The sequence below is a fragment of the Vidua chalybeata genome, chromosome 3 (assembly GCF_026979565.1).
Source record: "Vidua chalybeata isolate OUT-0048 chromosome 3, bVidCha1 merged haplotype, whole genome shotgun sequence".
Lineage (NCBI taxonomy): Eukaryota > Metazoa > Chordata > Aves > Passeriformes > Viduidae > Vidua > Vidua chalybeata.
In genome coordinates this window covers 40,235,690-40,261,239 of record NC_071532.1, presented here as the reverse complement: position 1 = coordinate 40,261,239, position 25,550 = coordinate 40,235,690, and the positions used below count along the sequence as shown (strand labels likewise).

The 25,550-nt window shown below is 39.9% G+C and overlaps 1 protein-coding gene across 1 annotated transcript in view; it reads right to left on the bottom strand.

Moving 5' to 3' along the window:
- The window catches only part of PCNX2 (pecanex 2), a 153,124-nt gene that overhangs the window by 119,346 nt on the left and 8,228 nt on the right, over positions 1-25,550 (bottom strand). Inside the window, exons 3-8 of the mRNA XM_053936997.1 lie at positions 25,163-25,277; positions 22,817-22,853; positions 20,666-21,955; positions 11,927-12,074; positions 11,617-11,762; positions 10,319-10,412 (exon numbers count right to left, since the gene is read on the bottom strand). Coding sequence (XP_053792972.1) covers positions 10,319-10,412; positions 11,617-11,762; positions 11,927-12,074; positions 20,666-21,955; positions 22,817-22,853; positions 25,163-25,277 — 1,830 coding nt within the window. The remainder of the gene's footprint in view (positions 1-10,318; positions 10,413-11,616; positions 11,763-11,926; positions 12,075-20,665; positions 21,956-22,816; positions 22,854-25,162; positions 25,278-25,550) is intronic.

The following is a 25,550-nucleotide window of genomic DNA, read 5'->3' as shown; positions in this document are numbered from 1 at the left end:
TACAAGAATTTCCTTCTGCCCTAACAAGATAATAATACATGAGCTAATTCACATAAGGCTAGTTCAGACATCCCCCGTGTACTGAGTGTAAACTCACCCTGGGAGGGTCCTAAGCAAGATACTATTTATTGTTTTTCCTCACATTTACTGTTTTCTGTTGTAGTACAGCACCAAAACACTTGCAAAAATCTGCACTTAGAGCAGCAGTGCCTGTTGGGTTGCAGAAATGGTGTTACCATGACCTGATTGACTGGGTTTCAGAGACAGCTTTATTGAAATGAAATAATTGTTACTTGGGGAAGAGATCTAGTGTGAATACTTCTTTCTAATTCTTTTCCAAATGGGATTTATACATCAGGCACTCTGCTCCAAGCTCATTGCCCCACTGCCTCTGGATACCTGCCTTGGGCTCTTTACTTTCGTATCTACATGAGGTGAAAGCACCTAAGTACTCATGCAATGTAGTCAATATCTGTTGTTCTTATTTTGCATAAAGTCAAGCAGGAAGAAACTAGAGCAATCTGCCTACAGTCAGCCAGGAAGCCTATGGCAGTGCAAAGATTAAAACCCTCCTCTTGCATATCCTACATTTGCCCCAAAGGCACTGGATTAATTTTAGTTAACTCAACTTCCCTTTCCTTTGGTTGCCAGTTCCCAAAGGCTCCTAGGTAACCCTTGTTAAAGTGCTAAAATTGTGGTTGTCCTGCACATGACTGGCTTTTAACTTCAGCTGCAGTGGCTAGCATTGTTCTGGAATGCAGCTCAATGTCTGGATTACTTAAAAGAAGGGCTGAAGTGTCACACCAACAGGTTGAAATGCACACTCTCTCTCCTCCCCTCCAGGATTTGACAGCTCTGCCTGGACCAACAGGAACACTATCAGCCTTGGGATGTCAACAGAGAAGCCATCCTGCCTCTGGCTCTGAGCCAGATAGTTTATGTTTTAAAAGCCTTGACTGCTATCAAGCTTGAATTCCAGACATGCTATTCACCATCTGCCAACTCCAGCAGAACTCTCAGCTGAGCAGAAATGCTCCTGACCCTAATGGCTTCCTCTGCACTCCACACTCCTCCTGCTACAGACAGCAGCATGATCCATTCCACAGAGTCAGGAAAGCTGTCATGCTCCCTTTGGACAGTGCTAGCAAATGAGAAGGTGGTCCACCACAATCCACTTGATGTCCCAGCCACAAGGCAGGCTCTGTATCACTCATCTCTTTTGTCAACAGTTATAAACAAAACTGATGGGCAGTACAAAAGAGATGGGCACACATCCAAGATCCTGGATCACAACCAGAAGATTTAAGCAGGAAGAAAGTGGAGGAAGCCTTGAGGAATGTCTCCAGGAATAAGATTCCCACAGATATGGACTACAGAACAACCTGGTCCAGTCAGAAGGAAGGCAAGGGATTTTTTTTGTTTGCTTCCTCAGGATGAGCTGTCCCATTCCTTGTCATTATGGGTGCAACCCTGAGTCTCCCTGTTCACAGCAGGAAGAAGGCAAATTTAGCCCAGGCTATGCAGGAGTACTAGGAATTCCTGCCCAAAAGGTGACTCAACAAAAAAGCAGGGAAATAAAACAGTGGTCACGACTTCCTAAATGAAGAGTCAATCTTCACTAAATTGCTGCATCTTTAGCTGTCTTTCCATAAAATCCAAAAGTATTTTGAGATCAGACCACATCTTTAATCCCAAATTCACCAAAAACAGAAATGGCAGAAGGACAGATGGATGGAACAGAATACCAAAGGAGTCTATCAGTTCTCAGAAATCAAAAATCTTTAACTAATAAGGCTTCTTCCAAGAATAAACCTAGGAGATCAAATCATCTCCCACCAGACTTGAAGTTAACCAAAAAGCCAAGAGTGCCCATAGTCTGTTTTGTGTTTACATTAAAAATCCATAACTGCGCCTCTCAGAAAGCGGCAGAGGAGACCACAAGCAGCCAGGACACTGACCATGGGGAAGAGTCAGAAACTTCCTAAGTCTCAAAAAGCAATTTGGGCAGAGAAGTTGTGAAGGCAGAGCTAGTAAAGCAACAACTCCAAAATCAGAATCTGTCATCTGGCAGTCATCAGCCTCATTTCTCTGTACCTTCTGATTCCCTCCTGATCTTCCATTTCCTTCAGCTCCTGTTTGCTGCTTTTGTCTTCCTTATCCCTATTTTCCACATAACCTCCTTCTGACATTCACTTGCTACCCCCAAAGATGAATTGCTTGCACAGCTACTTAGAAACTGTACATCTCATCTGATGGCATTGCTATCATACTGACAGCAAACACCAATAAGAAATGCAATGATAGTGTTTGTGTTTTTGTAAGCCTATAAACTAGATTCTATACATTTATTACCATATATAAATAGGAACAAACACTCTCTAATCATAAAATCATTATAATGGAGCTGATCGCAGTATAACACAGAATCTTGCTAAACAGAAAATTTGTTCATTTGCAGAATCAAATTAATATTATCAAGATCTATCACAGTAAACTGCACTGCTAATGTAAGCAAAGGTATAATTGAACTAAATTTTTAATAACAAATTATTAACTAAAAATATCTTTGATAAACATATAACCTATACAGGTCAAATTTAAAAGCAACATAGCACCCTCTACTGATAATTGGGTATGAAACCAGGAATTTTTTTTCTCGCTCATAATCCCATTTTGTAAGAACACTCAGTAAGCATAAGGTAGTGGAGCAATCATACAACACATAGAATGTTTCAGTATAACCACACAGTGCTGGAAAAATCTTCCTTCTCCCTCTCTGTTTAGCCTGTTGCCTTACACCACCGACAACTTGGCCCGAGCCATTCAAACATAATCCAGCCTAAATCATCCCCTTTGTTAGGATTAGCTTGCCTTGGGTCTGAATCCCCCAAAAGTTCATTATGCAGGCACACCACAAAAAATTACCTGTTAACAAAGCTGTTTTGCAGGTCTTGGTTAAATTTCATTTTAACTTGCATATTGGAGAAAGGACAGGTCCTCACATGCTAAAAACCAGAAAGATCGCACTGGACTGCCTGAAGACAGCTGTCTGGCTCACTACAGAGCTTACAGTGTGCAATGAATATCCATAATGATAATAAATAATACAGCTGAAAGCTGTTTGTAATACTCCCTAAAATACTGCCCACAGGTGATGGTAACCAATTACAGCTGTAAAGAACCAGAAGGCAGCTCAGAGTTGGAAATGTCTCCTCCTGCACATCCAAAAAGCATTTGTTTCTCGAGTACTGGTCTGAGGAACACCCAAAAGCACTGAACCTGAGCAATGCGGCTGTACAAGACCCAGCCAGTGCTGACAACACAGCAGGAACTCAACACACCCATACCCTTGTGCTCTTTCAAAACAGTCAATTTGTGGCTCAAGCTGTCTGAACTGATGTTGCTCATTAGGTCTCCACTACAAAGCTGCCAGCACCAATCTGACCAGAGTACAGCACAGTTCAAGACTGACACTAAGAGCCACTAAAATTGTGGACGTTGCTTCTTTTAAGAAAATGATGGCTTACAGTTCCCAAATAATCAAATAACAAGACTTACACTAAAAAGCATCTCAGAGCATGTAAGAAGATTGAAATATGCCAGTAATAGCTGCATTAGCAGTGGATCATTATGTGACAAATCCAATCACAGGAAAAAGAAAAAACTCAAAGGAACCATTCTTCACTTTTTTTGGTAAGCCTTTAGCAGCGTCATGAAGTGTAAAATTAATTCAAAATGCGCATCTTAACTTTCTTCAGTGCTTACATCTGATGGCAGCTCAAGCTAAAGATTAAATCGCTCTTAAACATTCATATTTTGCTAGTAGTACAAATGTGTATTTATACACATTTTACTACAGGATTTGGGGACAATTTTTGGCATTTGTTTTAACTAGCAAAAATAACACCCCTAACAACAATAAGGCAGACTGAGTTTACAGAATGTGAAAGCTGGATGTAGTGATATATTGACATAATAGGCAGGAAAGAGATCACTGTTGCAGTGTTGCAATAGACTGCAAAACAAGCAGTGGTACATATTAAGTCAGCTACTGTAGATGGACTGAAAGGCCTTGTAAAGCACTGTGGTCAATATGAAGGCAGGAAGTGATGAATGCCTTCTTACTCAAATGTTAAGAATGGGGTCCATTCAGTACACTCTTACTTTCCAGTATTCAGATACTTTTATGTTGCTAATAAGCATGTAAACTGAAATTTGCAAGCCTAATACATTTCAAAGCAAAGATAAATATACTAAAAACTTTAAAAACACACCGTATGTGTTAGCTAATAAACTAGAGGATGCATTTTGAGAAGATGCAGCCTTATTGGAATTAGTGCATTAATAGCTTCCACAGTTGTGTTATCTCCAACATACTTTAAAACATTCCTTTTTGCTCTCCTTATGGGAGGGCAGGGTATAGAAGAGAAACCAGCCCCAACACAGAAAGCACTCCATAAGCTCCTAGTCCTGAGCAGGATTTTGCTGCCATCATGTGGCAGCATGGTCCCCTCTCACCTCTGAGTCTCATTCTTTTGGAAACACTGCCTAATGTTCAATGAAACCAGGGCTAAAAACCCCTACATAAATAAAGGAAAGGATTTTAACTGGCCAAGCTTAACGCAAGGGTTTCCTCCTGCCCCTTACAAGCTATCTGGAAAATGCTAGTGAGTTTGTAAAGAGTACTTTTCAGAAAAATCCATTGCTTCATTACAACACAAACATTATTACCATTTTCAGTGCACACCCCCTGCTCATTTCTGTGCTCAAGCAGCTCTATGCCCAGGGGAGCAGCTCATCTGAAATCACTGAATCCCAAAGAGAACTCTGTAATATTTGTCACATCCATTTCAAAACATGCTCAGCTGCAGAACTGCACAACCTGACAAACAGCATTAAGAAATGTTTTAAGATCCAGCAGCTTGTTACAAGAGCAGTGGGGGATTGTTTTATTTGGGTCACCTTGCTGAAAAATACAAAGATGCTTTAGTGATACATTTTTGGTCATGTTCTAAAACATTTTGAAACACCAAGAAAAAAAATCTACTCTCTCCTGTGAGAAATAACTTCAAAGGTTCAGGGAATTTTCCAGCAGTGAACATACTAAGTATTAGTGGATTTATGAAGGAGACATATAGTACCACTAAGTCATTCAGATAGACTTTCATATAGTATAATACACTCAAGCAGCTTATTCTGGGGTGAGAATGTAAATCAAATAAGTTAGCTCACTGATCTGACATTCTCTGTTTTGCCCAGGGCCAGAAACACCAGCACTCTGCAGCTGTACTGACAGCTGTACCTTAAATTATTTTTTAGTACTTATTAGCCACTACTTTGCTGCAAATACTTATTTTAAAACTTTTGGCCCCAATGATACCAAAATTAAAATTATTCTCAAAACAAGCAAAAAAATATTAGCAATTGTTTTAAATGGAGGCCTCTATTTGTATTGCAAAACATTTTGGCTATAATATAGCTTTTTAGAAGCCTGGTTTCAGTGTCAGAGCCTCATCTGAAAAAAGTGAGGAGTTCAGAGGATCAATTGCTCAGACAGAACATGTCTGGAAAGTGCAATATGGATGCGTTATTGTACTGGTATGGCTGAGCCACGTGTAGTAATGAAACACACATGAATATAATTTTATCCTACAAAAAGTTTTAATAATTTTACAGGTAAATTAAAAGATACATGACCAAGAAAGCAGGATAAGGCTCAAACTGGAATATTTTTTTTTGAAGTTATAGAGCAAGTTTCCAAATGAAAGCTCAAGTGTCACACAACAAGGAGAATCTCCACCTCAGATAAAAGTGCTTTTTGCTAAGAGCTAGGTAATTCTTTTTTCTGTTTGTACTGGTTTTGGTTGGAACAGAGTTCCTTTTCTTAATAGTAGCTGGTATTATGGAGCTATGTTTTGGATTTGTTTTGGAAATGGTGTTGATAACACAAGTATGCTTTAGCTGTTTCTGAGCAGCCCTTACACAGAGCCCCAAGGGCTTTCTCTGCTCCTCACAGCACCCCATCAGTCAGGAGGCTGGGGGTGCAAAGCAGCTGAGAGGAGACAAAGCCAGGACAGCTGACCCCAACTGACCAAAGGGACATTCCTTAAAATACAGCACTCAGCATATAAATCTAGGTGAAGGAGGAGGAAAGAAGGGTGTTTGGCGTGATGGCTTTGTCTCACCACGTCACCAAGACTCAGGGCAAGCAGGTGTTCTGTTCAGCCACCTCCAAGAAAGCCAGGCTCCATCACATACATGTCTTGGTGACTCACTTCAGAATTGGTTCAAATGGTCTTTTTGTACTAATTTCTAACGTAATACATGAGCTGGGAATAGAGTTTGTACTTTTTGTCACAAAGCAATTTATGGCTACAGGTGAAATTGGCAGAGTAATGGGAGCATCAAATTTAGATGCAATTAGTTCAGCAGGGAACCCATTCAACTGGGACTGCTGGCAAGAGGTGCTGTTGGCAAGCCAACAGACAAAAGTGGGTCAGGGTAATTACACTGACAATAACTGGGGACTTGATTAGTCCTGCCAATGTTTAAATAATTTACCAAACTCAGTGACAAGAATCACCCATCAAAGTGGAGATTATGATGGAAAAGGAATTACCTACTTTTGGTGATAATTAAAACATATAAACCTCTGCAAGATTAAACTTGGCTAGGTCTTCAAATATTTTAAAAGCTGGACTGCTAGACAAATGAGAGACAATTTGGCAAGAACCAAGTCCAGAAATAATCTGAAAAAAATCTGATTTTCACTAACCTTTAATAGAATTAAGGCAAAGTTTTGGAAGTGTTTATATTACATTTAAGAAGCTCTGAAAATTTCTCACTACAAGGACTGTAGGTCCAGGTAATATTAGGAACAACTACTATAGCTGAAAAAGCCAACAATAAAGCTAAAAAACCAAAAACAAAGACAAAAAGTAGAAACTGATGGAATATATATTAATATTTATAAACTTGAGAATACTCCAAAGAACATCTCATAACACTGCAAAACCAAAAAGAGGTGACAAGACAAAGTCTATTCCCTTTAACAGTATTGCCTGCAATGTCAAGGAGTGTCTGAAGGAAGAAATCACAGACTCCTCCAGATTTGGACATCTGCTTTCTCTGACACATTGCAATCCATTGTTAACCATCCAGCCCTTCCTAAGCAAATGAAAAGCAGGAAGCACACAAAAACAAAGAAGAAAAATAAAACCTAACACATCCTCACTTCTGTGACAGTGAATTATTTGTGAGAGATTAATTTCAGATACTATGCCAAGAAGATAAAATGGGCCATAGGAATACTACTTTCATTTCAGTTCCTAATAATTTGATGTGAAATGCTTAAGCCTACAAATGGAGAAGACAATAGTAGGACTCAATAGACAGAAATAGAAAGTTAGAATTTGAATTGAAGATCATGGAACATTAATTAGTTTGCCCTAAAGTTTAGAACTTTTTTTTGAGTAATATTTAAACATCTACTTCAGTTTTGCATAACACTATTAAAAGATAGTTACCTATGGCCAACTCATAAGGCAATTACTTTACTCTTGACAAACCAGCAACAGTTCATACCCTCCCCAGTCAAAATTCCTTCCCCTTTCACAACTGCAGCATCACAGAAGCATCACAGCTCCTAAACACTAGCAACAGGTCTGCTGCCTCTCACAACACCCACAAAGCAAGAGGCCTCTTGTTCTGGGTCAATTCTTCTCATAAAGAAGCACATCAGGGCACAGTCCATTCAAATCCACATGGTTACTCTACTTGCTCAACTCATTTTCATATTTTCCCCTTAGGAGCTGCTTAATCTTAACAGTATAAGGCAAGCATGATTGGTGATAAGCGTTTTAAGAGCTCATATACATCTACAGCAAACCTTTCTATTGCTGTCTGTGCTTTTTCTAAATTCTGAAATATGGGCTCCATGAGACCAAAAATCCACCCCTCCTATGAAAGGAGGATGACACCTCTTTTGGCTAGGCATTAGTTTTCTCCTGCATCTCTTGACACATGAAATCTAATTTGGATGTCTCATTAATGAATTCAGATAACAAGCCTAAAGCTATTGGTTGTTTCTGCACCATTTCAATTGCTCATGAAGCTGTACTGTCAAAATCATTGTCTTCTCCTTAGTTAACTTTTTCATGGGCTGGTAGATAAGTCATGTTCATCTCAGAGGTGCTTTCCGTATCTCTTTTCTAATAACCTTCCATAACAGCAGCATCTCCTGTTGGTATGGACTACTCTTACGATGAACATCTCCAGAGAGAGCCCACCCTCAAGGGAATAGTTTTTGTTAAGGACCCTCTCCAGACAGACAAACAGAAGAGATTAAGTGAAGCACTTGTTGATTGCACCTCATGCTTTTTTTTAATCCTATTTGTCTTTTTCTTCAATAATAACCTTTCCTTCACTGATTATTTGGTTTATCTTTAAAAAGCAAAAAAGAAAGTAACCTCACACAACTGATGAGCAAGCCTGCAGGTGGGGACAGGGGAGAGAGAAAGATGCATCATTCCTGTATTGTCCTTAAAGCAGGTTTGCACTTCCATTTTCTATATGCTGTAAGTGCTCCATATTGTCTAAATACAAAGCTACTTGATAGTGAACACCTGAAAAAAAAAAAAAAACAAAACCAAAAACTCCTTCCTTCCTGTGCTTCAATCTACTCACAGATGGTAGAAACTGCCCCCTGAACAAACAGCTCTCACTAATCTCTCTGGCCTAGACATTACAAACTGCCCCTGCAAACACCAGCTTAAGCATACTTCAAGCTTCCTTGTCCCCTTTCCTCATTTTTCGTATTAACTTCTACTTTGCACTTTCTTTCATGCTGCTCTCTTCTTGGAAAAGCTCATGTTCTGGTTTCCCACTGACTCCCACAAAGAAACAGTCCTGGGAACACACTTCTCTTTGCTGATCTGTTCCATTCCCTGGTCTGAACTATCACTTTACTCTGAGACTTCCAGCAAAGGTGCTCATCTTAAGAAATTACATGCATGTAAAGAATACATTACATGCCTGTAAAGAATATCTGAACTTGCTTTTGTTAACGTGGTTGAGTGGACCCCTTAAAAATAAACCTCATCCCTTTAAGGTCTGCAAACCAAGACAGAGGTGTCACATAAGCATCTAACAAAGGCAGATTCTGCATTACTTCTTACATGAGAAGGAAGATGGTCCTTCTTTGATTAAAAAAAAGTCAGGGGACAGAAAACTATTTCTTAATTTAGGACAGATTCAAATTCATAGTTAGAGGAAGAAGGAGCAGAAGAGTGCTCTGTGCAAGGTGAAACAAAGAAAGTTGCAAGAAATAAATAGAATCCAATTAAAATGTTTGATTTTTTAGGTCAAAACTGAACTCCACCAGGATGGTGCTGGGGTGAGGGGGGGGCCTATTTTGCTAAAAACAGACAGATTATTTCTACTATTCAATTTTTTCTTATTTTTTTACTCTTTGCCCACTGACAAATAAAAGCATTATTCTCATGTCTCTCATACTAGCATTCTAACTAAAATGCTAAAGCTCTTTTTAACATGGTTCCAAGGTTTTTCAAAAACCTCCACTGAAACCAAACACTCGAAGAACAATATTTGCTTGCTATTAAAAAAAGGCGATTCTCACTCCTTCACTCAAGTTCTCCAAATTCTGTAAAATTCTGTAAAATATTTCATATTCTGTATGAAAACCAAAATTATGTTATTGAAATACTTACGACTAGCTACAAGTCTTTTTACAGATATGCAAACAACAGATTACATGGAAGAGTCTGCAAACCATAGTAATAAATACAGGATTTATATGGATCATTCCAAAAAGAAATTTCAAAAAAAGAAAATTGTTTGGATCAGCTCATCCTTGCAGCAGCAAATTATCATTAGAGATTTAATGCAAGCTGAAAGGCTCTGCTGCTAGAATCCACAGGTCAATGACTGATACAGACAGCACTAAAAATTTGTAAAGAATGCAACAGGTATGGGAAGCAAACAAGATAAGGTTGGTGGACACTTACTTTGTTTACAATTTCATTTATAATAGCTACATTTGACTTTGGCTATTCCCAGAAAATAAAAAAAACCAAGTGCATAGTTCTGATTTTCATTTTCACTTTTTCTATCCTATATTCTTATAAAGCTGTCAGTGTTTTAGCAGAAAGCAGAAAAAAATTTCCGCTTTGACTTCTCTAGAAAAGGTTAGCACATTTATTCACCACTACTCCCCTTCATATGCATCTTTCACAGCTACAGTTTCATCATTTCCAGCAATTAAAATTTTCAACGTTTCTAAAAATAAGGGCTTACTTACTGAGCATTTGAAATACAATCACAATTTGATAGCTGATGTCTAAAATTTCCTTCTTTCTGACAGCCAGCTTTTAAATAGCAGGATTTGATTTCCCCTTCAGAAAATACAGAGGGGGGAAATGTCAGTTCAGTGATGCAATCATTTGTGTACACAAAAAATTTATAAAATACACATTCTACATCAGGCACATTTATAAATATATATTTTTCAGTCTGTGCATTAGGCTCATTTTAGATTTCAGAAAGCAAATTAACATTTGAACAACTGAAAACCTGAGAAAAATCAAAACACAAAAGTCTCAGTAAAAAATTAAAAGGCATGTAAATTAAACACAAAGCACATCAATTTGTAGAGTTCACCATAAAATGTGAAATCATATTTCCCTCTTTCAATTCACAAAGGTGAGGTCAGGAGGTACAAAGCAGCAAAAAGTTCTGCTACAAGTGCAACCACAGCTCCTCCCTGTTTGCAGAGTGAGCATAAAGCCAAGGGTGGGTGCTGGCTGACCCAGAGGCTGCGTCACCTGCCCCACTGGCAGCTGCTGCCCTTCTGGCCACAGCACAGCTGCAGCTATAGCCTGCCAGCAGAGTCAGGAAGAACAGGCAGAAAATCAAAGTATCTCCAGGGTCACAGACCCAGTACCATGAGAACTCACTCCATGCTGGTTTGAAGGTAACTTTAAAGGAAACAGGGCTTTTGGGACAGCTGTCTTTCAGAGGTATGAGTCAGTACCTCACAGGGCACTAAACAGGGCTCAAACACATCCTACAGCTTCAGATTCCAAGAATAGCTTCAGAGCAGTGTGATCCCAACTATATGTGTGGGGAAAGACTAGGTCACTCATTAATTTCTTTAAAGGAGTAGCAGATCACAACTCCAAATGACAACAAGCACCACCATACCAAGAGATCAGTCTGAGCCAGCTGAAGAACAAAACTGTAAAAAGGAGTCATATTTTGCCCAGCCAGGTCAGTGCAAAACCTCTAGTCAGACAGAAAACACCAGGGGTTCTTCTGATGGGACAGAAGTTGTCTTCTGGCCTAGCCAGCATCTTTTGAGGATGATGTTTGCAAGATAAACTTCAGGCACTGTGTAAGGCTCAGGTCTGTGATGGTCATTCGTGGATCTGGAAAATTCTATTTATTGCTCATCTGACTTTAAATTACCAAGCCCTTTTTTTTTACACACACACAGAAAAACATGCAACCAGTAACAGACAAGAGAAATATCCTTCCAGGACATCTGAAGTGTTTAGAAATTTCCTCATGCATTGCAATTATCCAACTAGATAAACTCACCGTTTTCATCTATGAACACATGCATGGCATCCACGGAGAGCTCATCTTGCACAGACGCCTCAGGTCCACTTATTACTTGCAAGACAGAACTGTCTTGCTGAGAAGTTACTCGGTAGATTATCTGCCTTTGCCTGCTGCCCTGGTAACTTGACACAAAAATGTTTCAAAACTACTATGAGGAACTTTTTTCTTGTTCTCAATAAAACAAAAAGAGAGGTTAATTAAAAGTTTATGTCATTTCTACTCAGTGAAACAAAACAGCTTACGTCATATCTTTGAAGTATAAAATTGTAAAGTAAACTGGCCTTACAGTGCTGCAAATTTGGCAGACTCTGGTAGCACCGGACTAGTACTAGCACGATCTTGGCTTTGTACATCTGATCTTTCCTGTTTAGGAAGTTGCTCACAGTGCTTTTCTGTTCCCACCATTTCTTCTTTTCTCTCCGTCATCTGGCTATCTGGAAAACAGGGCAGTGAAGTGGAGCCACTCTCCACAGACGGCTTTCAAGAGTTTCATTAGTAAACTACTGAACAAGAGCATCTAAAAATGAAAATCTAAAACACTGCAGTATTTGTTAGTTTTATGGAAAGCAGTATCATTACGTAAAACAATGCAACCACAAATCTGGATGAGGAGGTACTCTGACCCTTATGAATGGGCTGTTTCAAGAACACACTGTGTGAAGTAGAGGACAAACAAGAGAGAATTTTTGCTTTGCTTCTCCTATTGTTTCAGAGGGAAGCAATATGTTTCTAATTTAGAATGGTAAGAGGCTGCTTTCCTGGGGGCTGTAATTTGTTCCCAAGCTGTGTACACCAGCAGTGGAAAAGCAGAAGCACTGGCCCATTCCCCTTTTACAGAAGGGAAAGCAGCACCTTCAAAGCAAATAGAGCTCTTGGACGGGAAAGCAGAAAGCTGCCTAATCTCTCTTCCCCATTGGCCACACACCTGGTGCAGGACGAAGGACAAACTGGCAAAACAATTTCACAGCAGATTATCCCATGCTTGGAAAATACAGAACTATAGATTTAAAAATACACATGAAGTATTTGTCCAATTTCTACTACTTTGAGTACAATTATATTTATATTGCCTCTCTACACTATTTATATTGCCTCTCCACACATGCATGTCATTTTTTTCATATATATATATGTGTACAACATATTCATGGTGAATAGTGAAACATTTTTCAACTACACTTCGTTTATAAACCAAAACAATTACCTGTTAGGGTTTAAAGTGCAACTAAGACAATGATTTCATCAGCACCCCGTGCAGTTGTGCAATTAAATGCTTTAAATGGAAAAAAGGGGTGCTTGTTGGATATGCCTCAGTAAATCCTATAGCTTTTTACACCAAGCAAAGTGTATTGAAACATACTTACTCAGACTTCTTGCAGTACCTGCTGTTTAAACACCTCAGATCAAGGAACAAACCACAGAAAATTCCATATCTCATAAATATAATTACTATCCTAACCTGTAAGAATCGCCAGTCATGAAACAGTGGTGTCATATCTAAGTTGGTCTAAGTATAAAACAGAATGAAGGCTTATGAAGAGATGCTTTACCTTTTAAAAGGTCAGCTGATAAAACTGAAAAATTAAACAAGCTTTTGCATATGCAGACCTTTCAGATCATCTGTCTTGCTTTCCTCCAACTGCATCAGCTGATCTACCAACACATCATTTCTATAAACAAACTACCTTCATGAGCTAAAACATCTCTACAGCAGTTTCAACTCACAGGACGAAGCCCCCTCACACCCTGGAGCCTGTGCTATAAATACAATGAAACGAGCACAAGTTTGGTGTAGGGAAATACTTTGTTGTGCATGGAGGCAAAATTCAATAGGTCTTCCAGGTCTATTTTATTCTACCTTCGGGGGGGCGGGGGGAGGGGGGAAGCATTTAGGGGAAGAGACAACAATTTTTTCGTCTCCTAGTTAAAGACTTAAACTCCAGTTTAAGCAGAAACTGTGTCATTACTGAAGCACCCCCTTAATGATGTAACCATACCTGTGGGTGGTAATGGAGCCACAGATACCTAATCAAAATGACCTTCCTAAAGGCTTGGGCTGTGCAAGCTGTAAGAATAATTGATAGAGATCAGAAACTGTGGTTTAAATAACCTAATTGGTCCCATAGTGCCCCAAATCAGCTTTAGGGCTGCAACAATTAAGAAGATTTTTTAAAATCTGATTATCTAGTGGTTTCAGAATATGCTTCTCACTTTTCCATTCCAAACCACAAGCCTTGCAGACTTCTTTTTCCTGCTGTGGTAAAGAGTCATAATAACAAAAACCTAAACATACTGCTTCTTACAGGCTTTATTTGCCAATCAGACAATACCAGATCAGTTTTTTGCCAATCAGACAGTACCTCCAGCGCTGGAAAAGCGGGCCATGATGGCTTTGTGACTGGTTTTCAAGATTATTACTCATCTTCTTCCAGGTGACTTACACCTTCCGTATTTAAATGAAGATAGAGGTGTCTAGACTAGGAGTGCCCTGCCAGAGTACGCAATCGGCTCTACGTCACCAAACGCTCCCTGCACGGAAATTGTGCTGGCAAAGCTCAAACACCAGGAAAAACTTTTCCCAAGTGCAAGAGCAGATTAAAGAGGACAACACGACAGCGTATTTGCACTTTTCCCTGTGTCATTTACCCTTATCCACTGCTCCACACATCTCCAGCTCACGCATGGCTGGGTGCACAGTAGTATCAAGATCAGACCTAAGCTCTGCAATAACCACATAATTTATCTGGAAATTATATGCCACATGACTCAGACATATGAGGTGTAAGTGTCAGAACTCATGGCTAAATCAGACTTGGAGCAGGGTGATTCCGAAGAGTCCTGCATAAACAGCCAAGTTTTGGTCTGTACACCATTTTCATATTTTGATAGAGCACAAGACACAAGCTTAAGTTAGCGTGGTAAAATACTTATGAAAAGGAACAATTCTTACAGGTCCCATACATAAGATACTTTCAGTAAACATTTTTTCTGCATTAACAACTTTTAACAGCATATCAATATTACTTACAAGTATACCATCCCAATGCTAACAAATAAGCTCCCAACTTAAAAGCGGTTACAGTACCATACTTTCTTTTGCCATGTAACTTTTTCACTTGTAGAACAGATTTGAAGCATCCCAGATCATCTTTATAGACAGACCCTTGTTCTACTCTAGGAAGAGGCTGTGAACAATTTTACAGCTGAAATGAAACAGCCTTTGTACATATGTGTTTACAGTGAGTCCAGAGAAGGGCCACCAAGATGATCAGAGGGATGGAACCTCTCCTCCTGCAAGGAAAGGGTGGGAGAGTTGGCTGAGATTTCAGCCTAGAGAAAGCTCCAAGCAGACCTAATTGCAGCCTTTTGGTACCTGAAGAGTGACCACAAGAAATCTGAAGAGGGACTTTTTACAAGAGCATGTAATGATAGAACAAGGAGGAATGTCTTTCAACTGGAAGAGGACAAGTTTAGATTGGACATTTGAAAGGAATTCTTTACTGTGAGGGTGGTGAGGAACTGGTACAGCTTGCCCAGAGTTATAGATGCCTCATTCCTGGAAGTGTTCAAGGCCAGATTGGATGGGGCTCTGAGCAACCTGGTCTAGTGAAAGGCATCCCTGCCCAAGGAGAGGGATGCGGGGGGGGTGTTGGAACTAGATGATATTTATTAAGGTCCCTTCCAACCTAAACCATTCTTTAATTCTGTGATACAGTAATCACGACAACCAACTATCAGTGTATCTCAACCTTAAAGCTACCTTATTATTAGGTAATTCAAATTAAATTTTATTACTCTGTAACTTTCCTCAAAAACATTTTTATTATTTGTGGCCCCTTACTGGAGTATTCTAAACCTTCTTCTTCATCTTTTACTTACATATCCCTATCCCAGCCTTCATAGCTCACTCCTGTAAAACAAAATGCCACTGCTGTCATAATTTCAAACACCATCTAGTTTGAAACCTGAGCAAGCAGAATTAACCTAATTAAGCTTGTCTCTCTTCTGTTCATTAATTGCTTTGCTACAGAATCCACTTTCTTCAACAACATTATGCTCCTAAATAGAAATTTTCACTTTAAAATATATTTGCTGCCTGTTCAGCCACAAAGAAATTATTTCAAATCACTGTATGCTTTTGTTAGTACCAGCATGAAACCAAAGTTCTACAAGCTGAACTGTGCCATTCATATATGTGGATTATAAATCCTAAGAACATCCCTAATCCTTTCTTCACCAACTGCTTTAACAGAAACATCTAGCTTATGCACTTTCTTCTCAGCCCAAATTTGCCTATTATGCCACAAATACATTAAAAGAAAAAACTGACATTTAAGCTGGTCATCCACCAAACAATCTGAGTGCCCAGGGAACACCACACCATCCAATAATTGCTACAAGAGTTCAGCATGGACACTGAAGCAGCACATGGCATTATCCGTTAATGAGGATTGCCACATTAATCCTGAAGCAACAGGAAAAACTAGCAATAGGCATTGTACCTGCTACAGGAAGTGGCTTGCTTGAAACGATCTCCCGTGTCAGCAGCAGAGCTAGGAATTAGCAGCCTAATCATGATACCTACCAATTACATCAGAATACAGACCTCTGAAATAACATCATATTTTTTTTGCAGATATCAGACTCATCATCATACATACTACTACCTCTTCAACTTAGACTGAAATTTTAAAATGTTAGCCTGTCAAGCCTTACACATTGAGCATCAGATTCAGAGAACTGAGCTCTGCACACCAGGTTCCTCCATATCCAAAGAGGTGCACCACATGCCACGTAGCCCCTCTCTGGCACAAGAGTCAGGGGTGATACACAACTGCTCCAAGAGATAAGCTAGCACAATAAAGGCAGGGCTTGACTTTCTAGGTGCTACCCACCTGCCAGCAAAATCACCTGCTGTCACTTCCCACCATGACTGTCAACTGCACCAGTGACTCAATGCACAAGATCCCTCTTCCCCCTGACTATATGGTATGTGATAGTCCTATTTCCCACATCCAAGGGAAAAAAAATAGCAGTCTAAAAACACCCACAGGAGTATGTTTTAGTTTTTTTTATAGGAGAAGGGTAATTGCTTGGGATCCAGAACAACTCACTCGAGGTTGTGGTTTGTGCACTGACCAGAATGATGAGTACATTTTCTAAAAAGGGCCTGCAAAACATCTAAATTTGGGCCATGCAGCCCTGGTTTAGTTTCTCCTGTGCCAGTCCCCACCACTTCCATGGCAGGCTTTGCTCCCTGGGTGATAATATTTGCCTATCCTAGATTACAAGCCAGCTGTGCCAAAGGGGACCTACAGGAGGCTTTGCCCTGCATAAGTCTGATGCACAACTGCTCTTACTTGGTTCAAGACACATCAGAGGGACCCAAAGCAGTCAATAGACCCAGGTTTACTTACACCTCTAGAAAATTGAAAAAAATTTTGCAGTTGCCCTACAACACACTTTCATCATGTGGGTGGTATAAGTGTGATTCAAAACTGAAAGGACACTGGTCTAACAGCCAGTTAGATGTCTGTGGTATTTTCTCACAATCTAGAAGTGGAATGGCTATAGAAGAGCTCTTAGAGCTTTTATATCCTGTATTTTAACAGGTTAAATCTGGCACCCTTAGAATTGTAAAGAAAGGCTTTAATTTTCTCATACTGCATTTTACCAAGCTGTCTACTGGCAAAGGCTTATGTGGTCAGGATAATAACTCTTCTATTTCCACAGAACACCAAAGTTCTGTGAGGGATCACCCATAACAAAGAGCCATCCATGACATTCACTCACTTGCCAGACTGCTCTGATGAGCACATTTCCCCACGTTCCACAAATTATGCAAAATATCAGCTTTCTTTCGCACAGCTCTGAATATCCAGCTTTCCAGGAATTTGTGAAGTTTTTCACATTGCCTAATAAAAATCCTTATGGGGTGCATTTCATGCTCATTTGGACCAGACATATATTGCTAACTTTTGCCAATTAGACAGCATGCAAGGTTAAAAGAACAAAAACCAAACAGAACCAACCTCCTACCTCGAAACAACTGGCACATAGCTTGACTCTGTATTCCCACACACACACACTTAACAACCACTCTAATGTGGGAATAATGTTTATTCAGATCTGTTCCAAGATACTACATTATTAAAGCATATTTGCAATTGCAAGGCTGTAAACAAATTAAAGGCTCTCTCATTCCTAAAATTCAGTATTGCAAAGGGGAAGCTGCCAGTAATGACAGTAATTTATTTCAACAAACAGCACATTCTGACTAGGCTGGAAAACAAAGCCTACTTGCTCTTAAAAATAACTGCCTTTGAACTACCTCTCCCAAGCTCAAGGAGTTCAGACTGAATCTCCTTTTTCCCACAGCACCAGTTCAAGGTGCAGAATCCACAGCTGCCATCCCTGCTCCTGCAGGGCACCCTCTTTCCAGTCCCTCATCTGTTTCTGGATGACACTTGCTGAGCCCACACCGCAAACAGAGAAAATTACACATGTGTGCAGCTCAACTTCACTATCTCACAAAAGTAAAGACTTCAGAAAATAAGAAAATTTAGAATACATATTAGCAAGAAAGTCTTTACTCAGTGGGTGGTGAGGCACCAAAACAGGTTGCCCAGACCAGATGTAGATCTCCCATCTGCAGAAGTGTTCAAGGCCAGGTTGGATGAGGCTTTGAGCATTCTGGCCTAGTGCAAGGTGTCCCTGTCCATGGCAAGGGTTTGGAACTGGATGATGTTTAAGGTCTCTTCCAAACAAAACCATTCTATGGTTCTATGAAATTCAGTTCAAGTCACTAAATGAGAGTTTGGTTTGAGGGAAGAGCAGAATTCTTCTGTTCCCTCATTAAGAATCTTGTTCACTAGATCTAAAGCACAATAACAACATAGACATTAGTAAGTTTTGGGTTTGGGGTTTGGGTTGTATTTTCTCTGTGGAATCTGAGTCTGACTTATTCTGATCATTCACTGCTTTCTTTCATGCAGCAACTGTGACTGTTCATATTACCTGAGGGTACTTATCTGAAAGGCCTATCTAGATTAGCTGCACTTCCTCTTTTTTAATTTTCATTTAAATTTACCTCTAAATTTCTCTTTTCAAGCTAAGTCACATCACTCAGAAGTACAATTATTAGGTAAACACTCCTTTTTATGGCTGAGGATCAGAAAAAAAAAAAATCCCAATCTGCTTGCTGCACCCCTCACATTGCTGTGTGCTGCTGTGCAGGCAGGTGACTCTGCACCCCAGGAATCCAGCAGGGCTCAGCAGGCTCAGGTGAGAAGCAGGGCTTGCTCAGCACTTGTCTTGGGCAACCAGAGCATAGACTGGAACCATCAGGGCAGGCTGATAAACTCGATAGAGAAGGACAGAAACTGCAGTGAAAATAAACAGCCTGAGAAGGCGGGAGAGATGGTAAGATACACCAGAAGAGAGGCAGCAGGTCTAGGAAAAGCAAAATTCACTTCTCCTGCACTTACCCTTCTCTCAATTCCTTCATCAGAAGGAAAGAAAAGAGCATACCAATATGAAGAGTAAGACAAATAAGGAGGTGGCACAGGAGGGGAGTGCCTAAACTGAGAAAGGAAAGGCACAGAACTAAAAAAAGTGGAAGCAAAAATGAACCCAGGTGAAAGATGGAATGAGATGGGGTGTAATACATTGGATAGGACAGACTTAAAGAAAGACAGAGTGAAAGGTAAATGGAATCTAAAAGAAAATGACCCACTGAGAAGATAAATCTACTTATTTTTTTAACAAGATAAAAGCACACATTCCACAATAGTTTTAAAAACCATTCAAGTCAGTTGGGCATTTTTCATGTAATGGAAGGTTTTGCAGGAGCAAGCTGGTGGAACAGGACAGAGCAGACAAAACAGGAGTGCCAAGCTGCTCTTCTACGGTACCATCAAGTTCCTTACCTTCCATGCAAACTAATATTGAGACTGCATCCTCTTTGGCTGTCTTAGAACAGCTTATTATAGATCTAAAGTAAACCAAACATTTTGGAGAAGGGGAAGATACAGGTTGCCTTATTTCACTTTGACTCAGATCTTCTAAACCAATTGTGCTGATCACTTGGGGAAGTACCCCAAGATTGCATCTGCCTTCACTGCACTGTATCTCACATCCTCATTACATAGCCCTACTAATTTTGCTGGAGAGTTGCTAGAAACACTACAAACAACAGTCCTTTCCAACAGAAAAGGGTCACAAAGTTCAGTGACAGCAAGGACAATGCTGATTAAAACCAGAAATTTCTATACAAGAGCTGCATATAACTGTACTGCATATCAATTTTTAAATTAGCTGACTGATTTTGTTCTAAACAAAAGCCCTCTTGATTAAATGGAAACTTGCATGGGAACATACTATTTTTCATTAAAACACTGGGGGCTTTCACTGAAAACAGCCAAACTTCCATCCTTCAAATGCAAATATTTTAAAGTGACTGAGAATCAAAACTATTCCCTAGTGAGAATTTTTACCTTTTTTTAAAATTATAAGCCAACCCACAACCATTCAGGAAATTTAGAAATATGTGTGTGTGCACGTGTTAGCTAAAAGTTGAACCATCTCTAGTGACAATTCCAGCCTTCATACTTAGAGGCACACAGACAACTCCTCAACATGCACCTGGTAAGATGCACAAGGACAGGGGTAATGCTATAGCTACACACATTTTTGCACACTTCTGACACTCCAGCAATCCAGGCACACTATTTTAGTACAGGATAGTAAATATATAATGGATACTAAGCTTATCACTTGTTTCCTAGAGGAAGAAAAACAGTTTTCTTCAAGAAGATAAAAATATTTTAAAAGTGCAGCTGACACTATCACACACTTTCACTATACCACTTTGTCCCACCAAGTCCAGCCCTACCCTGGCCCTATTAGCAAAACCAGTCTTTCTCTCGGAATTTGCCTTACTGCAGGTATCCAGCTAAGCTGCACTAAGTAATCAAACTCTTCACAACACCTTTACTCCAAAAGAATTGTAATCCATGCATAGTACCTCCAACAAGCCCATTTTCCTTTGTTGTCTCTGTTTTGACAGTGGATTGATTAGATGTCTTCATCTTTGAGGTATTAATGGATTCCAAGAGGGAGACAAATTCTAAAAAGTTAGATTCATTGGGCATCTGACCTTCTTTAGCTTCTAGATCTGATTTAGAGGTTGGTAAGGTCTTTTCTTTGTCAGATACCTCCACAAAATTCTTACTTAAAAGCACGTCTGTCCCACTGTCTACACTCAACACCCGCATGTGCCTCTTTTCATGAGCAGTTCTGCAGGACTGCGGGTCTAGGTTATGCAAGTCTTCCTTAGAACTTAAATCCACCGTCTGTACATTTTCCAAAGCATTTTCCTGATTTGGATCTGAACAAGTGTTAGTTTTTAGAGGTGTATTTGCTGGGTTGCTGAGCTCCTTTACTGCATCACCCGATTCGTAGCCAGAGCATTGGTTGGATGACAGCTCTGCCCTCAACATTTCTGGAGTTCTGTCACTTTCACTAACTTCTGAGCAAGGCTTAGCTTTACAGTCATCAGACAGGTCAAACGTGATAACAGGGATTCTGAGCTGTTCATTAGTTTGCTGACTTGACCAGCCTGCTCTAACTATACCAGAGTCAAAGGCTGAGTTTGTTCTCTCACTTTCCAGGGCCTGTAAATGGACAGAGCCTGGTAGGTCACTAAGGGTGGTGTTTGGTGTAGTACTCATTGTGATGACAATTTTAATGGGCTCACACAGCTGGTCTCCGGGAAGAGAATTGTCCACAACTGCAACAGCAGTCTCACTGTCTGAGCAATCAAGGTCCTCATGGCTATTACCAGCATTGCAAGAACTTTCCATCTGCTCGTGCTCTTTGGTTGCAATAGCATTGCACTGTGGGCAGTTGTTGGTAAAGCCTGTCTGTGGCGATCCATCTGGCAATTTCTCTCTTTTGTAGCTTTTAGGATTACTTAAATGGTCTGAAATAACTGAATTTTCACTGTCCCACGGCTCTGAAGAAACTCCAGTCCTTAAAATATCACCTTGTGATGAAGAAACATTGGAGAAGTTTTTAGCTACGTCTCTGTCCACAAGAACATCTTGGGATCCATGGTGGCCACAAGGCCATCCATTCAATCCTTTTTCATTTACTCCATCACCAGGAAGTGTTTCCATAGCAGCTGGTTTTCTTGCTATTGCTGATGTGGTGGCACCTGAACCAGAGGTTGCAGAAACAGGTAATATATCTGCTTTGATACAGGGTGAGGTAGATGAAACTGGTGGTGTAGTCTGATCTTCTAGTACCATAACACCTAAGAAAAAACATTTGGGCATTAGGTCTCACATGAACACTAAGCATTATTAAAGTATGATCTTTAACCAACAAAACCTGATCCAGAGCAGAACAAAGGAAGCACAGATGATGCAGCTGATTAAAACAGTTCTAAAGCAAGGAGGGATTTTTTTTGGTAGCTACATATGAAATACTACAAAAGCAAGAATAGACCCCTTCCAAGTCGGGACAAGTGTAGCAGCATGTCTATTTAAATAATCAAAATAGCTGAAGAAACAGCTAGTTTCAAAATCAAAATGTTTTATAGAACTATCCCCACTTAGGGAGAGGTGAAAAAAAGAATAAGCCAATGCTGCAGGTTTGCTACATCACTTTCTGCAATTCCTAAATGGTCACACAGGACATAGTGATCAGCCTTAACGAAAACAAAATAAGATTTAAAATATTAAGACATCTCAAGCACTGGAAGTGTAGGCAAAGTAAGGTGTACTGGAATATAAAACACAGAGCTAAAGGTTGACAATCAAACAGAAACTTACAACCACATGTTCAAGGGTTCTAAGATGCAATCCAAGTGTTAGCTTCCTAATTCAATGCTTTACATGAGCTCAGAACTTCCTAAGAATGGGGGGCAAGGCTCTTTCATCGCCCTGTATCAACATGGGGAGAGCTATTTGCACACCCCTCAAAAGGCTGCATCCCAAACAGCTTGGCTGACAGTTGAGAAAGCTTAGTCTGTTAGAATACCCTTGAAATTTAGTTCTGGCTCTTCAACTCAGATCCTAATAGGAGGCACAACAGAACCTGCCATGGTGTCCCCTGTGCCATTACTTTTTGTGCCAAGCAACAGTTTAGGGGATTTATAAAGCCGTTCAAATACCTCTAAGATCTTCAATAGTTTCCCGTGTTGGCAGGTCCTAAAAAAATGAAAAGAAACACACAAGATTAACATGGTCATTTATTAAATTCTGTTGGGGAAAAAAAAGGTCTATCAATGTAGCTATCAATAGCTATCTAATCAAAGGTTAATTACAGCATTGGTAAGCTGCTTAAAATCACTGAAATTTGAACATGTACCTTGCACAAAATGCAAGGGATCAGTGAGGGAGATGATTATAGAACAGTCACGCTCCAAATTGCATCACTGAAATTGTGTGTGATTTGGGGGAGGGGAAAGAAAAGCAAGATGTTCTTTAAAAAAAAAAATTGCCTAATCCAGATATATTTTTTTTTAATCATTAAGGAATTGAACATTCCACAATAGATCTGTTCCACTTTTCCAGCTATGTGTTTCCAAAGCACTAGAATGAAAAGTTTGGCCCCTATCATTGGTAAGTATTTCTCAATGGCAAACCAGAGAACAGAGACATTAAATTAATATAAAATCATTTAGATTCCAAGAAAGCTCTGAGGGTCATTTAGTCCAAATCCCCTCTGCCATACACACACACTCAAAGCAGGTACAGTTTGAGCAGGTAGCTCAGGGTCATCTTCAACAGAGCTTTGAAAATCTCCAAAGAAGGAGATTCCACTTCTCTGGAAAACTTCATCCAGTATTTGACCACTCGGTAGGGAAAATAAAAATCACACAAACCACCAAAAACCAAAACAACCCCACACAAAAGACATGAAATGTAATTTATCTAACTGTAGCTTTCCATGGCTGCAACTGGTTCTTATCCTGCCACTGGGCACCTCTGAGAAGAGTGTGCTCAACATGCTTTGTAACTTACTATTAGAAAACTGAAGACAGCAGTAAGCTCTACTTGAATGGTTACAAAAGAGTTTAGCCTTACAAAGGCTGAAACACCCCATTTGCCTGTCCTCATACATCACGTTCCTCAATCACCTTGCTGGTCTCTGCTGGATTCTCATCAGCAGGTCAATGTGCCTGGAAACTAACTGGGGAGCTCAAAACTAAACACAACACCCCAGAGGAATACTTCAGGGGTTTAAATTCAACAGCCTAAGTGCATAATTAAGAACAAGACATTGAAAGTAATGACTGTGGCTCTCTTCTGACTGACAGGCACTAAAATCAAGAGGAAATTATTACTATTTTCTAAAATTTCATGGTGGTATCCTGGTAGCAAGAACAGGACACTTGGTTTGACAAGTCCCAACCTACATGTTTGGAAATGGGAGACTAGGATGAGATCCCAGGAAGGCACAGGTTTGCAGAATGAACAAATACCAGAATACTGGAGAGTAGGACAGAAACAAGGTGAAAAATATTTTACCTCGTTTAAAAAAAAAAAAAAAAACAAACAAAAAGAACTATTAATGTCTCTGAATCACACAGATGCTACAAAAAGGTAAAAACACTCCAGGAAATGAAGAAATAGTTCTGATTCAGATCAGGATTTGAATAATTTGTAGTAAATAGGGATAAAGAGTGGATGTGGAGGAATATGAAGACAGAATGAAGTATCAAATAGCCACTTATTCAGAAATCACTAACCATCCTCTGCACTGACTGAGGCAGGAGTCCTGTAGAAAAAAATAGCATGGTATCACATAATTAAAGATGTTATCACAGTATGCAAGGGGAGTAGCTTCAGATTACACAGACAGTGTTATTCTGTTTCTTAATTTTTTGAAAATTTCTTCAACTTATCATGAGTGTTTCCTATTTTTTTTCTTTAATAACATTTACATACATCACCTTCATCACTTCATATACCTTTGATTTATTAAGCACAGCCAATGGTGTTGAGTGCAAATATATGTACTTTTAACCTCCTCTAGACATCTCCTAGATTTAAATGGCTTTTATGCTTCGTTTAAATACTGAAGAGATGGTTTTGGTTCATTTTATAAGCATAAGTCTAGTTACACAAAACCAAATTATTAATGCTACAGGAGCAGATCCCTTCAGAGACAACAAAATAATGCTGATTGCATTAGCCTCTCCCTCCTCTCAAAGCAGTCCAAAAAAACTAGTTGCTCTTGGCAAGATTTACAAAGGCCACTTGCTATCTATAGAGCAGAGGGAGCCCTCCTAAGAAGTGCAGCATTATGTATGACAGCTCCAGCTCTGCAAAGCCAAACCTTTAGGACAAGGCTGACAGGCAGCAGTGGCATACCCAGTAGATGCATGGAATGACCCTTCCTGCTTGGAGCAGGCCTGTGTTACAAGCAATGAGCACCTGACAACACAACACCGTGCGTGGTGAGTGTGCACTGCTGGAGGTGAGGACACTGCTAGAGGAGTGCACATACTAACCGTGGCTCCAGGCGAGTCCGGTGAATGTGAGGCCTGCACTCTGGAACTGTCAGGAATTGTCTGGGTAGAGCCATTTCGGCTGGTCTCACTGACGACATGATCCCCCGAGCTATTGCTGAAGGGGAAGCACACAAAAGATAAGGCAATGCTTCTTACCGCAGAGCATCACAGTGAGCTTTGGGAAGCAGCTCATGAATAAGAACAAAATGGGAAGAAGTAGCACAGCACAATGAAGTAACAGCACTTCTTTCCCCTCCAATGATAAAAGCACAGGACTGTAAAAATATTGTAACACCTTTCTGCACTTCCTCACCAAGACAACTTGATAAAACCAAAAGAATAAAAACCCATCAATGTAAAATGATTATGGTTTCTTCAGAAGTAGAGC